Consider the following 16,344-nt stretch of genomic DNA (forward strand, 5'->3'; position numbering starts at 1 on the left):
AAAGCTGGCCTTTAAGGACAGAAGATGAAGAGCCCTAAACTCCCCAGAAGAGTCTCCCAACACATAAAAACAGCCTTAAAAATACAAATATGTTTACAAAAGAAAAAGGCAAATGAGGAATAAAGTTAACATCCTCTAGAAAAAGCAGTGGCATGTGGGCAACAATGCCCAAAATAATAATTAAAAAAGACAGGTCATTAGGTGAAGCTAAATCTTCCCATCTTTAAAGGTGGAGACTGCACACTGGTGGAAAACCAAACTCAGTGAGATGCCATTTAAATTGTTTTATTCCCCATTCCACACTCCCCATCACTAGTGCTCATACAGGCAGAATGACCAGACATACCCATTTGCACAGGGAAGCGAAAGCTCCCTGCAGCCTACCTATAACACATGCCCAGATACCTGAGAATAGGGGTTACACCAACTCTATCCCCAGCCAAAACTAAGATGGAATAAGCATTGTCAAGGCAAAACAGTTTGATGCCCTGGCAGTGCTGCTTTCTGTTGCCAAAATCAGCCAGAAGAAAATACTGTCTCCTGGGCTAACATGGGTCTAGCATCTGTTCTTCAAGTAGTACCAGGTACTCTCCCACCCTGTGCCTGAATTAGGAAAAAACAATTTTATTTATTTTTTTAAGCTTTGAAAATAGTCACTTCCTACAGCCATATATATCAGTTTCAGGGTATTTCCATGGATAATTTAATCCTTGGAGTCTAAAAAGCTTAACCTGAGCAAATAAGAGATTGGATTTGAACATTAGCTTTATTGGACTGACAAGAAAGCACAAACATTAAGAACATCACTCACTATCCTGACATTTTTTAAAAATAATGTAGTGGTCCACAGTCTATCACCAGCATTTCAAAGCCTACCTGACCTGACACAAACATTCAGCTTCCACAGCTAAAAAGACAAATATACCTCCAGTGTAAACAGTACCATGCAAAGCGTGCCCAATTAGAGTAGCTTGTGCTTTCCTTTCATACTTCATCACAAATTAAGACATTGTTACGGTTACAAACTGCTAAGCATTTAGTTATGCGGAAATCTGTTAGGTGTCACAATGTGCAAACATGCCAAAAATTCTCATCAGGCAGCACAAGAAAGCACCGAGTAGGAGCGGTGCACACAATTGCAATCAAATGTACCTCATCGTCATAACCCCCCTCCTCTGACTCAATCACAAAAGTCCCTACATCAGGGATCGCCACCTCTACAACTCGCTGGTTAGGAGCTGGTGGAGCTGGGGCATTATCAGAGCTCTGCAGAAGAAAATCATTATCAGTACGTGTGGGGAGGGGAATCACAAAATAGAGAAAATCCGAGACGCAAACTAACAAGCCGATTGAGTAAAATCAAGCACACTGCTGAAGTTCTGAAAAAATTATATATGTCACTTATATTCTCTAATTACTCATACTTTACTTTAAGCAGTACATTTTAAAATTCGGGCATAATTTTACAAAAAGGTTTCATTCACTAATTACATCTTCATAGGCTAGTATGCCAGTACTACAAATTTAAAGCAGTTGTCAAACGTGGAGTCTGTGAACCACTGTTTCTTTTCATATATTTAGTAATTTTGGGTGAAATATAATTGAGATATCTGAAGAATTCATACTAAGGGATGGCAGCAAGCCAAAGGCTAAGATTTTCTGATGCACTGAAAAAAAAAAATAGAAAAAGGCCTCTAGCAATTAAGGTATTTGAAAGAATATTTGAAGGTGCATTAAACTCACCAGGCTTTTTTTTTTTTTTTTTAAATAATTACACTTAAAACCAAGGGAAGATTATGTTAGTCACTGAAACTCTTGTTATGTTGAAGTAAGCTTTTAAACAACTGAGATGATCTCAGCTACTGCAGTCTGTCATTTTATAATCACCGGTTTACAACACTTGCAGAACTTCAACCTTCTCTCTAATCTAAGCAATCACAGAGAAAAAAAAAGAATGCTGTGCTGCTGTTCTCCAGTTATTACAATGGCTTTCTTTTTAAATAAAGATTCAGAAACACATAGTATCTATTTACACACAGCATTGTATAAATACAAAGAAAGACTGTGCAGATAAATAAATAAATAAGTAAGAACAAAGGTCAGAAAATGGACACAAATGATCATGTGGTGAGTAACCTACAGTCCTGTTTGTTTTATGTCCTGATGTTGTTTTTCCTTCTTCCAAAATGGACAAACAAAAAGTGGAAGAAAGAGATGTGGCTACATGTCATAATGCATATGGAAGTAGAATAATTAAAGAGGGCTGATACACTGAGAAGGAAGCACAGTTCTCACCATGTTAAATTTGGCTACACAGAGAGCAGCTTTTAAACATCAATAGAGTATCCTCAGATTAGTTGGAAATTGGCTTTAGATTTTAACAGTAGAAGAACATTTGTTTCTAAGTAAGAGATTTTGTGGGATTGTAGTTTGTATTTGTGTTGCTGGTTTGGGGGTTTTGTTTGTTCTTTATTTTGCTTTTACTTTTAAATATTCCATTCCCCTTGATGCAGTACAATGCAGCGGAAATTGGAATAATTGGAATAATGAGACCCGTCTCTGCTTCACTAAGCGTACCATGACATTTCCCAGTCAATGCCTTGTAAAGCCCTAGGGCCGATGACTGTGCAAAATGCCTAGCCTAAACAAAAAGATTTGATTCATGGAATCAGATTTGTAAGATTCTTCCCCATCCCACCAGGATGGATGCCTGCAGACCCTAGAAAGAGGGTTAGCATCAGGCAAGACACTTTATCATGACTTGGACATCATCATAGCTACCCCCTCAGCTGGAGGTAACTCATATTAAAGCAGGCTCCCCCCTTAGCTGGTCTGTGCTCTGAGAACTCAAGTCAAGTTTGCAGCAGCCTAAATTGTTAGTGGCAGAGCACCTTTTCATAGATGGTTAGCTTTCTTGTTGGTTTTGATTTAGATTTAGCAGAGAAAGTATGCTTCTCTGCTCTCCTGACTCCACAGGAGAGAGGGATGGAATACACTCCAGGTGTAAGGGTCAACACCTTGTTACATTATTTCAAAGGCTTTAAAAAGAGTTTCCTGTTGACACCAAAGTTATTTGGGGCCAGACTGCTTCTGTTTTATGAGGATTCATACCAGAACTTAGGATTATACTTGAAATTTTGCACATTCCTAAATTGTTCATATCACTAGTGGTTATAAGTGGTACCTTAAGAAGGTATTATGTTAGTCACTGAAACTCTTGTTATGTTAAAGTAAGCTTTTAAATGACTGAGATGATCTCAGCTACTGCAGTCTGTCATTTCACGTACATTCTGCATGTTTCATCCTTAGTGATATGGTTCCAAGGCAGATTAATACACTGCTTTAAAGGAATTTGGTTTTGTGTCAAATATAATCATCTATATACCTAGAGGGAAGCAAAAAAGGGTATTTGCTGAAAATAAAAAACTGTTAAATATTTGTTTCACTAATAGCTCATGAAGCAGTTAACCTCCAATTCTTCTCAGAATTTGCAACAAGAAAGCAGTATCACCCAACATTAATTCTTATAAACATTTTAACATATGCATCTGATTAATCACAATTTTCGTAAACTTCTGAATTTGCACTAAAGCTACAGAATAGGGTAGAACTAAGAGTTTTATTATATTACAAATTTTCTTGACCATTTTTGAGCTTCCCTCCATAATATTTAGAAAAAACTCATTTTTGAAAGCTATTTTAATTTCCATAGATCTTCCAAGAGAACGCAATAATATTCTCAAATTTCTCCGATAAAAATTATGATATTTAAAGTAGCATTTTTCAAGTCTTTTACATGGAATGTTGATGTTTACTCCTCAAAATAAATGCAACCATCTAATGCTTTGAAAAGATTATTTGATGGTGGGCACGAACATATGATTGCCATTTGAACGATACACTGTACCTTTGACAAGTACTTGAATCACACAGAGTACATCTATCGTACTGTTATTCTTCTATTATGCTCATTAACATAGTACATACTTTCTGATGGACTTTTAATGTTGGACATTCCCTGAAGAACAAAAATTATTTGTTCAAAGTTTTTCTTCCCCCATTTTAGCACTATAATCCTTTCCACTTGCAAAATAGAAGAAAAAGAGGTATTTCAAGCTTCAAAGTATCCTCACCGTATCCATTATAGCTTCTGGACCTCTATCTTCTTGTTCAGCTAAAGCTTTATTGATCGCTTGTACAGAATCTTCTTTTAAGTGCTTTGAAAGATCAGTTCTTGATGGCTGCTCTAAATATTCTGGTTCTCCTGCTTGAACTTAGTGACAGAAATAAGATAACAATTCCATATGTTAACAGAAGCATGAATTTTGAATTGATTAATTTTATCTGGATCACTATCTCATAGATAAGGTAACCCTCACAGAAGATGCAGGGTAGGTCACATCCTTTACAAATCCAACTTTATGCCAGCCTGTGTCTCAGCACATTATGAGCTCTTTCATATAAATGGACTCATATTTTTACATTAGGAACAATAGCCCTGTCCTGTCTAGGCTCCCATTAAGGCTTGAGTGAGGGGTTTTTATCAATCATATAAGGGACAACTGAGAGCAGAGATGAGATTCTGCTTAGACTTTTAGTAGTATACACACCCAATATATGGAACAATCTACAGCCACTTGACTTCCAGATATATTTTTTACTTTGTAAAATAATCAACACATCATATTCTTCTGACTTAAGGGAAATACCAAAGTCTCCTCCCCCACACTTGGGAGCAATAAAATTGATTATCATAACAAGAGCAAATTTTGGCAGACACATATATACACACACACACACACACATTTGGTATATGCCCTTACTAATAAAATACTAAAACTAGTCTCAAAGCATTTACAAAGTCAAAATATATAGAAGATGAAGTTCTTATATGTCATGTAAGAGAAACACGCTCAATCTGAATGACTCAAATACAACAAAGAAAACATCTGGACAACAGCTTCACTATACAAATCTGTCATGTAACCTTTCATATAATGTATGTGCAACCTTCTGAAATGGAGCAAAAAGTGGATGTGACCTAAGACACAATAGTCTGTGTAAAAACAGGCATATTACTTATAGGCAGTTTGCCAAATCCGAAACAACAAACCAAAACAAAATAAAACAAACAAACAAAAAAATAATTGAATTTTGAAAAGCTAAGCACAAAACTGTGAAGAAAAAGGCAGAAGAAAAAATAAAAAATGCAAAAAAACAAACAAACAAACAAAAAAAACCCACAGATTAAACTTCAAGTTACCTTGGCCAAGTAAATAATTATAATTTAAGATTACACAAATTAACAATTTTTTCTTTCTTCAGAGGCAAAAAAAAATATTCCCAAACCAATGAGTTTTGTTTCTACTTCTTTTACAAACAGTTAGAAGAAGCTAACCTGGAGCAGGTGAGGGTGCTGGTGCTCTGGGAATCTGAGATAGCAACTTTTCCTGCTGTGCCTTCTGAGCAAGTTCTGCATCCCATTCTTCTAGTTCCTTTTCAAAACGTTTATTGTCTTCCTTGACATAATCCCTTAGATCAGAAGGTAGTGTGTCCATTCCTAGAAGTATCTGTCCTGTTTCTTTATTAAACTCCTCTGTGGTAATATAAAATTCACATTTCAGAAAAGGAAAAATTTTGAGAAATAGGTATGTATGTTAAATTGCCTTAAGTGAATTACTGAACACATGCAATACAACACCAAATCTCCCAAACTGTCTTACTGTCTTAACTTTTCTCATCATCTGTCTGGCACTCCTCTACTACTAGAACACATTGCTATTGCTCTTTCAATCTTTTGATTACAGATTCTTGGGCATCATCACGTCATAGCTACTTTGAAAGATGAGCCTTCGGGCCTATGAACACCCTACGATTCTGATCATTCAAAGCAAAGTTGCACCAAAAAAAACGTTTTATTAGTGCCATGGGAATTGGAAACAACGCAACTCCTCAGAAGAGAATGGGAAAGAGAATGGGCCTATATGAAGCCACAACGTCAACTGATAACACCATCTACATGAAGTGACCTTCCTTTTAGCTTTGAGAACAGTCTCTGTAACAGCATACCAAGTCCTGGGGGATCAGTCAGTGGTAACTGTCCCCCCAGCAAGCAGGCCTCCAATTTAGAGGAACAGCCAACCTACAGGGCTCATAAAGCCTATGGCTGCAAGTCCACTATTAATTTGACAGTCTAGAAATGTCAAGGTTGATATCAGTTCCCATTTAAAAATGGAACAAATGCCCATTCTAGCTTTTTGCCCCTATGTATAGAATGGAACATGGAAGTTTTCAACCGTTTGTTACTGAATCTGGCCATTTTCAGCCAGTCCCCTAGCCACTGTTAACAGAGCCTATAAAACTTGCAAAGGGCCTTCCCACTCTCACCACACATATCCTTTTGAGCCTTTTTGTGTAGTTATATTACTACACAACATGATAAAAAATCCATGTATTCCTTTGGTTTAATGTGTGGTTGGGAAGGCTAAGTTATTCATATTTTAATATACTGCACAAAGCTTCACATTTTAATCTTTCCAGTAAAGTTCATTCGAGTTCTGAAGCTTATGAAGAAAAGCTATGCGATGATTTTAAAAGGTCAAGAGTCACTTTTGCATTTTCATATTTCTGCTCTATTCTTCAGTGAGATAACACCTCCAAAGCACTGAACATGTGATGAGCTGGCTAAAATGTTTACTAATTAGCCAACTTAGTTACTTTTTCTCTCTTAATAATAACAAAACACTGGCATTATCTTTATTCATCTGGAAGTTGAAAAGAAATCATTTCACCTGTGAAAACAATTTGACTGACAGTTATAGAGTTTTCAGTAATTCTTAAAACCATTTCAAAAATCTGGAAATCCATCTGAAAAAAATCTTTCTTTATCAATGTGGTCAGGTATTCTATATCATGCTGCAAACATAACCATAACATTACCTTGTATCAAGTATTGTTCCTTATCATTTATATACATTAAACAGTATGCACTGGCATTCCTGTAACCACCAAAAGAGTCCCGTTCCAACTCTTCCCAAGTTGACTTCGTCACAGAAATGTCATTGTACTTCATCCATCTGTTCTGATGGTGGTCATAAATATATGCCCAGTAGTGTCCTGCATTAGCTTGACCTTCATGAACTAGCACAGCATGTAATCTATAAGGAACCTTAAAAAAAAAAAAAAAAGTAAAAAAAAAGTCAAACTCCTCTTGTCAGCATTTAGTTCTGACTACCCGCCATAATTGCTATGTTAAAAGTAACAAAAATCAAGATGAAAATATGACACAGAGGCAAACTAAAAAGGTAAAACTATCAAACCACTAAGCAAAATGACTTTGAACTACTTAAGTTACTATAATGTGTCACAAGAGATCTTAGAAAGCATTAGTGAATCTCCAGCACAAATGCCTACTTTGCTATCTTTACTGCCAAGTAGTCTCTTTTTTTAATTCCTTAACATTCTTACTTTCCTTGTACCTCCAAAAAACCCTCAATATGTCAGCCTTAAGCATCTATGATGTGCTCCAGTCCCGACCTGGTAACCTAATACTCAAGTCTGCTAAGACATATGTAAATTCAAGCTAACAATAGCAAATAAAAAGTACAGTATTCAAGTGACTTTATTTAAAGGTATATCTCATATTTGAATACTTCACTTTCCAAAAGGTAAAATTTTTCTAGTGTTTATCAGTGTATGAAAACTACAACTGTTTTTCTGTATCAGTAAAACAATTGCAAAGAGAAGGCTGGAAGAGAAGGAGATAATTTCCAGGACTGTGTAAAAAGCATCACAGGTTACATGTGTTCACTGGCAGGTAAGAGGAATGGAATACTTAGCTCCTACATAAGTAGTTCTAAATTTGAAGAGAGAAGCAGAATCCTTACTTACATTTTAAAAGCATCTTAATGATTGATCTATTTTAACCTGCTGAAATAGGACATGCAACAGAAAACTAATTTTCCCTGATATGCCTGAAAGATAGCATCTTTTACTGCTATAACAGTCCATACTGTAGATGAAATGTCTACTTAACAAGTTGTAGTGAATATTTGTCTGAAACGTGATTTAAACACCACAGTAATCAGTATCCATAAATATATGTGCAACTATGACTTGACAAACTCCTTCAAGTTATTCTTAACCTGATTGCTCTCTTTCAGATGATAAGCAAGTAGTGAAGATTTTGCAGCCTCCCTTGAACTGTAAAGCTGGCTGGCGGCAAAGCAGCTGGAATCAAACAGACTCTTATCCCAGATACCAAACTGCACTAAATCTTCAAACACAAGATGTGTATACAGAAGAAATCCTAGCAAGTCCTTAAATCTGAATATGCTGGGGGTTTTTAACATCTTATCAAAACAGCACGAAAGCCTTCTTAAAATGATGGCAAGTCCATGCATATGCATATATTTTATATACATATATAAAAATATATGCAGATCCTGATTAGAAAAGGTAAGTGAATTCTCTTCAGACTTCAACAACAAAATTTTCTCACTGAAAAACAGAACAGTACAATCCCAGGTGAATTTAAATCCTTTTACTTTAAGCCATGCTAACTGGGTCAGCTTGGAGGTCCTTATCCTTTCCTCCAGCTCTGGAGGGCTGGCTGTCAGAGTCATCCACGCAGTTTCCAGGAATGTCCCCCCAGAGTCTGTGGCTGAGACACAGGCAAATTCAGTGGCTACAGGCGTCTCTTATGATAACCCATTATATCAACAACAATTAAAGGTCCAGGGCAACAGACAAAGTAAATTGTCTGCAATAAGCTCCATAGCTTACACTTACTACTCATGAAACAGAAATGGAACTTCACCATGCTCTTCATATGCAGTTACAGAACAGATGCATCAGAGCAACAAAATGAAATATAAAGAACATCCCCTAAACCAAAATGACAACCTGCTAGAAAAAGGTATGAAAATCAGAATGGCATCCTTTCAACGGCAACAACATGACAAAGAGTACTTCACCGTGACATAAAGCATTTCACTCACATGTGCACCACTGGCCAGCTTAGTATTTTAAGTAGACCAGGAGGATTGCAAACAACAAATTTTTAGACAACCAACATCTTCAAATCACACTTACTATGTCTTCACTGACTATATGACTTTACCCCATCCGGTCAAGAGTGAACTTGCATGTATGAACATCAAAAACAGTGTAAAGGCTATCAGTGTAAGCTATCGGTCTAAACAACTGCACTGAATAGTCACTACAGCAATCCTCCTCGGCATCACAAGCTACCTTATACATAGTTTTTTCCCTTTCTGGCTTCCACATTACAGACTTGAAAAACAGAAGTTAATGTTCCTTCTTCATGAAATGCACAGTAACCTAATATGGGTTCATGGAAGGAAGAAAAAAAAAAAGAGAGGAAATAAATAAGCGTTTGATGGAATCTCTTCATTCAGGAGGACGAAGAAAAATATAAATTTCAGGAATATATATCATAAGAAGGGATCATTTAGCTTCTGAATCTGTGTGAATTAACAGATGAAGTGAAAGTTGCCCTTCTGCTGCTGAACTGTTTTTGTCTGTGTGGGTACTTTGGCACAACAGGGAAGAGGCAGGCGCATATAGCTGTCTCCTTTCTCCTACCTACCTCTGCATCTGACCAACTGGATAGTTTGGTATTGCCCCATTCTCTGGGAACAGATTCACAGTATTGATCTTTTCCTCTAAATGATACAATTGCAGGAACTAAAAGCTTTTCTTCTGTGAGTCAGTAAGATCTGGGCACATAAAATTAGACTTTTTAAGGAGAGTATTTATATATTTGCAGAATACTTCCTAGTCTTTCTATGAACTATTTAAGAAGTTCCCTATCTTCTCCTTGTGTCCTCCTTAGATTCCATCTAAGGAAACTACAGATATCCTTTCTCCCTTGTCAAAAAACATTCCCTAAGAATAACTTAATAACAGACATCACTACTTTAAGGCATGGCACAGTAATTCCCTCTACAACACTATATACTATCCATATCTTCCTCCATTTCTGTTATTTTCTTTCAAAACAAAACAAAAATCTAATCTATATTGTACAAATCTGTACTAAGAAAAAGTGTTTTACTAAGTAATCTCCTTTTTCCAGTGTAATAATTGCTGACTATTATCTTAGTCAGACATAGATAGATAGAAACACATGAGCCAACAAAGGCTAGCTATTCGAATGTGAAAACAATAAATTACTTCATTTTAGTGCTAGATGATGTAGCCTGTAGCCTTCCTGTTACAACAAGCATTGATGAAAAAAAGCCTGCCAGCAGCAAGCTTAAAGAATGCCATCTAGGCCAGTCTGCCTGAAACTCTTAACATCAGAGTTCAGCTGCCACGAACTATTACAAGCCACGTACAAAATGAAACAGTACCTCAAGGAAAACTAAGCTGAACAGATCTTACTTGGAAGGAAAATAACTCTTGTTACTTTCTGTTAGCAACAGAGGAAGTAAGCCTTAACCTTAAAACCTGTCTCAGTAAGCATACATGAGCTTGTGAACATCACAAATACAGCAGGAGCTGTAACTCCAGAACAAAGCATTCTAAAACTGCTTTTAGATTACAGAGCATGTGAATCTCCCCAAAATGCACATTAGCCCAAAAGTCAAGGTTGTGATGAACATTAAATAGAGACATTTAAAAAAATAATAATAAAAAAATTCCACACAGAGAGTCCTACTGGCATTACTAGCTATTAATTAAAACCAGGAGCCTTGAGTTCCCAAGTCTTAGTATGGAGGTTGCAACATACACGTACAATGGCAAATAAACATCGAGTATAAGGTATATAAAAATAATAGTTTCTTGTGCCTAATGCATTCTCATCCTTAAAGGCATTAAACTCCCAAATAACAAGGTCAAATTGGGGGGTGAGAAAATTTTATAGTCGGATTAAAACTTTAGTTCTGAATTCAAAAGAGCTGATCAGAGATGGAACTTATTTTGACTTTTCATCACGAAGTTGCTTAAACTTAAGCATGTTGCATGTTGTATCTGTCTCGCATCACCCGTAAAATATTGTAATTGTCTTTCACCTGACTGTGCATAATTAAAAGACTTGCAAAACCTACAGTGATTTTCCAATGAAATTTCTAAATCCACTGTATATAATAGTTGTATACTTGCACTCTTTTCCAAGCATCTAAGAATTAATAGAAGTGACAAAAAACATCTATTATTGATGCAGAAATTGTACTTACTTGGACCATTGTTTTGTCAGAGTACATCAATTCAATTGTCCGATGTATTCTAGATATACTTTCTTGTAAATCTAAAAGAAAAAAATAAAAAAAAACTCTTCCGTGACGCTGTATAAATGTTCAGGAATATATCTTTATTTTTTCTTGTTAAAGGCTCTGTACATTCCACAATTGATGCATCTGTTTACCTACCTATAGACCCAATGCTGAATTTCAGATGAGAAAGCAGATAATGATTTGTGATCCACTGTTGCTCATTTCTTAAAACTCAACCAATCCCACCGATGCTGGAACAACTACTTACATGGTTTTCCTCAGGGCATCAGAATGGACTAAAAGGTCTACCCACTCCAGAAACTCTCTGCTCAGAAATTCACTGAATTCTCCCTCACTGAAGGGGCCACTCTACCCTAAACACCTCTGCAGATCACCAAGTCTAGGCCTAGCCCACTATCACACTGACATCTACAATGCATTTGCAGACGGTCCTTTGGCACGGATCCCACTTCCATTTTGCTCTACTCTCCCCCAATACCTTGCATGCAGAAACCTTTGTTGAAAAAGCTGCGCTAAACAAACTCAATGCGCTGTTTGCATCTTCAGTCAATATACCTCCAAGTCTACTAAGATGTATAACTGACTTTCTTATATGCTAGAGGTAAGTTCAGAAGTACGAAAAACTATTCAACACACACATACACATAAAGGCTGCTTCCCTCCCCCCCCTTCCCATGTCCAGAAGTCCTTTCCAAATGTGGCTACATTCTCCAGTTTGTGGCAATACCTCTAGTATCATTTTCTACTTCAGTCCTCCAGCGATGTAGACAGCCTTCTAGGACGGAAAGCTCTTCCTCAGTGATGTGCCTTGGTGCTGGATGCATTGGCAGATCAGGAGGAATTCGTGATTGTGTGAATGGTTTATGTATTACTGATCTTTGTACAGGAGATGTGCTTGGAACATCTGAAGAGGAAGGCCCCTGCTGATCTATTGTGCTGCATTCATTCAAAACACGAAATACCAAAATTGAATCATCACATACACATACTAAACGCTGTACTACAAAAACAAGCTTTTAATCTGAATACAAAAAAAAATAAAAAGGTAATTTCCTACAGAGCAATCCAAGAGAAGTACCTAAAATATCAATATGAAAATTACTATGTAAATCCTGAATACTTTGTGGTATACCACATTAGCACAATAACAACTTTGGTTACTATTATCACAAATAAAGGAATTGGATCGGTCAAGTCACAATTTACTTTACTTGAAATGCTATTCAACACCTTCAGATGTCACACAATAAAAATAATACAAGAGACTCTAGTATCTATGGCTGGCTGTGAATTTAGCAGTAAACTTGTTCCAAGCAAGTCTTGTGATTCAAACACTGAAGTGGCCAACTTACAGAAATTCTATGACAGGGGCAGAATATTAAAAATGAAAATCTGTTACATGTTTTTCTCCTCCTATCAACAAGATGGCATACATGTAATCCAACGTGTAACACGAATCTGCAGACCTTCTTAGCAAGGCACTGTTTATTTACTTTGGGTATGGCACCACGATACAGCCTGAGGAACTGTTCTATAGTTCAGAACATTGTCAGAACATTAAGAGCTTAGTGTCACTCCTCAAAACATGTGTTCACACTTATAGAGGTTGACAAAAGTTGTAAGACTTGAATTTTTACAGAATAAACTTTCTATATAGGAATCCGAACAAAGTATAGAACTTCTGATATTGTGTGTCATGCAGTCAATGGCAACTTAAAAGCTTTTCTTATCAGTCATCAGTAGATATATATTGGCATTCTATCAGTAATACATTTGAAATCTTTTAAAAGCTTCTTAGACTCATTTACTTCATCAAAGTACAAAATATAAGTATCTTGACTGAACCAGAGGCCAGCTTCCTGAATGCAATATAAAAAGTTCTGTTATAAATTGTTAGTGTTCACCTAGTCAAGACCTATCCTAACTTGTACTCTACTTTATTAACTACTACTAACAGTTACTAGCTTCAATAGTGAGAAAAAGAACTTTCTTAGACATTTATCTCCCTAATGCTTTGGCTACTCTGAATTTAAAGTTGGGCTGTTAGGTTCCTGACGATCTCAATCAGGAATGTAAGCAGAGCAAAACAGAAGAAAGAGTTTAACTCTCAAGCAAAAATTAAAAGAAATCTACACCAGAAACCTGAAAACTCTGCAGCACATACGTGCTGCCCAAATTCAGATTCTTAAAACCATATAAGCTACCTGGGAACCAGTAACCTCATCAGATATTGTGTTTATTTGGAAATGTAGATGTCCTTTCAAGTAAGCAAAGGACAACGACCTGCTGTTTAAAAAACTACACAAGTTTTGATGTTCAGGACCATCAAACACTATAGTTCTTGTGTTTCATTTGAAAATGGTAGTTCTTCACCTAAAGAAGTTCTTATAGGCACATTGGAGAATACCAGATTATTAACTTTCTGTCTTAATTTAAGTCTGTCGTGATGAAAAATACTTCTAGAAAGAGAGCAGAAATCTTGCACTATAAGCCTTAGGAGATGCCTGGTTGTATCAATCCAATGAATGAAACATATTTCTTCCCATCTCTCTCAGCTGTTGGGTTTACCCTGAACAGGTCACTTGTGTCTCACCCTGGGAGGAGAGTTGGGAAGCAGCCCTTACCTGGGTGAGGTCTGGGCAGGCAGCGTCCCACTGGAGGGGGCACTAGCACCCAGGTCATCCACTGGAGATGTGCACACCGGTTTGCTGGAGGCAAACTCCAAGGCATACTGCAGGACATCTACCAAGGGGAATCGTTTAGGACCAGAACCATAGCTTAAATATCTGTTAACCATAAAATGTATTAATGCCATCACTCACATATACCAAAAAAAAAAAAAAAAAAACACAAAATAATAATAATAAAAAAATAAAAATCAAACAAACAAAACGGATTTTTTCTGGTTGACTACAAGTAAAGCAAGCTTTTCCTAGCAAGTTTCATAAACCACAACTATCATGCTTAAACGGTTTCCAAAGGAAATGGTAAAAGAAGAGAGATAAAGTAGTGAAATTGAGAGCAAACAACTACACAAAAATGTAGAGTTGAAAGGAGTTATTCTGTTCTACATAGCCCATAACATTATTTCCATTTACACTGGGAACAATTATCTATAGTACCGTTCTAATCTCTGTTGTAAAACCGTGAGATACTCTTTGAGTCTCTTGATTTCATCCCGTTTAATTCTTGTTATTTCTCTGTTTTTGTGCATATACCTGTAAAACATGAAAGTTACATCAGCCCATATAATTAGAACACTGAAAACAATGTCTGTATTCATCAGCAATGACACTTAGTGCTAAAATCAAAAAACAAAGAAAAAAATTCATGCTCCAAAACTTGTTTTATCTACAACATATCAAGACCTGAGAAGTAAATTAATTATGCCCATCCCCGTGCCCCAACTTTCAGTAATGCTTTATCCCCAGTGTCAAAAGCTCTATTCATACATACCATGGATGCATCCTATAAATGTATACAAACAAGTATTTGGAAAGCTTCTAAAGTGGTTTTAGAAGCAGCCAAGTAGCAATAATCTTTCTTCATTGCTTAGGCTCACAAATAACATTTAGTATCTAGAAAGCCATGATGATAGTTCACCTCTACATACAGACATCATGCACTGATGCTGCAGGTCCTTACATTCTGGGTATCTTCAAACCATACAGTCTACCTGGAACACCGTGAAATATCTGACTTTTCTCACCCTCTTTCCTGAGCTGACCAATAAACACTGCAAGACAGTGACATTTTACTGAGTATTTTGCCTGTGTATGTAACTACCTAGTAATAAGTTAAAAACTGAAGTGTAAGTGGGTTTTGGCATGATGTAGCACTATGTCTTAAGTTGTTATCTGTGTATATTTTCTGAAGCAGTCACTGAAACCCATGAAATTACAACTTTTTCAGACAGAATAGAAATTTACCGTGATTTACCTGAATATGAGATGCACTAGCAACTTCACCAAACTCATGACGTTAAATTTACATTTATACTAAGACTTTGCAGATAATATACTGTACCTGTCCAGGTATAAAATTGGAGGAAATTCTAATTTGTTGTGTATCTTCTCTGGTCTCCCCAAAGCCTGATTAAATTCAAATCTTGATAGCTCAAAAGTTAAGACAGGAGGAAGCTCAGTGAACCAGTGCTGAACAAAGCAAAAACAGAAAAAAATAAAATGAATGTCTTTCAGCAACAGAACTTCAGTAATAATGGTACAATACTTGCACACTGACATAGCTGTGGTAGAAATTGCTTTTAGAGAGTGTATCAGCATAGGCTTTCTAAAGCTTCTGTCTTTCAGCTTCACTGAAAACAGAGATCATTTGTCACCTGTGCACATCAGAGCATTTCAACTCACCTACTGCTAACTGCATTAAAGCAGAGCAGGCAGGAAGGCTTCTTCCTTTCACATTTATCTCGCTTGTACTAAAAGCAATCTACTCTTGAACCTCTATGCCTTGCCAACTGTTCTATTCTTCGATAACTCTCTAAGGCCAGAGAAAGGCTTGTTTATACTTTATGAAGTGATCTTCCCTCTAGTTCCCTCAGACTCGTTTCTGACCCTTTCATTCACCTGATAACACTCGAAGTTTCTAATGACCTCCTTACACATCAGTAAGTGCTCTCAGCACTGTAAAACTGAAAACTTTTTTTCTTGAAATCTCCTTCATATAAAAACTGCCTCTTTAAGTTTTTTCTCTCTCATAATCACTGCTAACGTGTCCATGGATGAACCTGTTATTATCACCTTATCCCAGCTTTCTTTGGATATTCAGTGATGCTCTATCCTTAGTCTCTTTTTATACTTTGCTTCTCATTAAACCCAACTACAAGACAAATTTAATTCCATCTCCTGAATTAGAATTATTTTTTTATCCCCACTCTCCAAAATACAAAAAAATTAGTCTATGCATTTATAGATATCTAATATATTTTGGAAGTCTAAGCATCAAGTTGAGCTTCTCCTGATTACTGTAGACATGGCTGTCAGACAATTTTGATGCCAATGTCCAATGTATTTGACTCAGGGCTCAATTCAAGCTCTCTACCCAGCAAAACATCTTGAATATTCTT

The 16,344-nt window shown here is 36.5% G+C and overlaps 1 protein-coding gene across 5 annotated transcripts in view; it reads right to left on the bottom strand.

The window, feature by feature from the left end:
* USP25 (ubiquitin specific peptidase 25) overlaps nt 1-16,344 on the bottom strand; it is a 93,125-nt gene that overhangs the window by 14,017 nt on the left and 62,764 nt on the right. For 3 of the 5 annotated variants that reach the window (XM_068690545.1, XM_068690536.1, XM_068690560.1), the window contains 9 exons: nt 15,288-15,415; nt 14,384-14,479; nt 13,886-14,047; nt 11,989-12,197; nt 11,205-11,275; nt 6,940-7,168; nt 5,399-5,596; nt 4,134-4,273; nt 1,153-1,266 (listed from right to left, as the gene is read on the bottom strand). In XM_068690545.1, the coding sequence (XP_068546646.1) occupies nt 1,153-1,266; nt 4,134-4,273; nt 5,399-5,596; nt 6,940-7,168; nt 11,205-11,275; nt 11,989-12,197; nt 13,886-14,047; nt 14,384-14,479; nt 15,288-15,415 (1,347 nt within the window). The remainder of the gene's footprint in view (nt 1-1,152; nt 1,267-4,133; nt 4,274-5,398; nt 5,597-6,939; nt 7,169-11,204; nt 11,276-11,988; nt 12,198-13,885; nt 14,048-14,383; nt 14,480-15,287; nt 15,416-16,344) is intronic. The other 2 variants (XM_068690553.1, XM_068690569.1) reach the window with 2 other exon arrangements.

This window comes from Anas acuta, chromosome 1 (genome assembly GCF_963932015.1).
Source record: "Anas acuta chromosome 1, bAnaAcu1.1, whole genome shotgun sequence".
Lineage (NCBI taxonomy): Eukaryota > Metazoa > Chordata > Aves > Anseriformes > Anatidae > Anas > Anas acuta.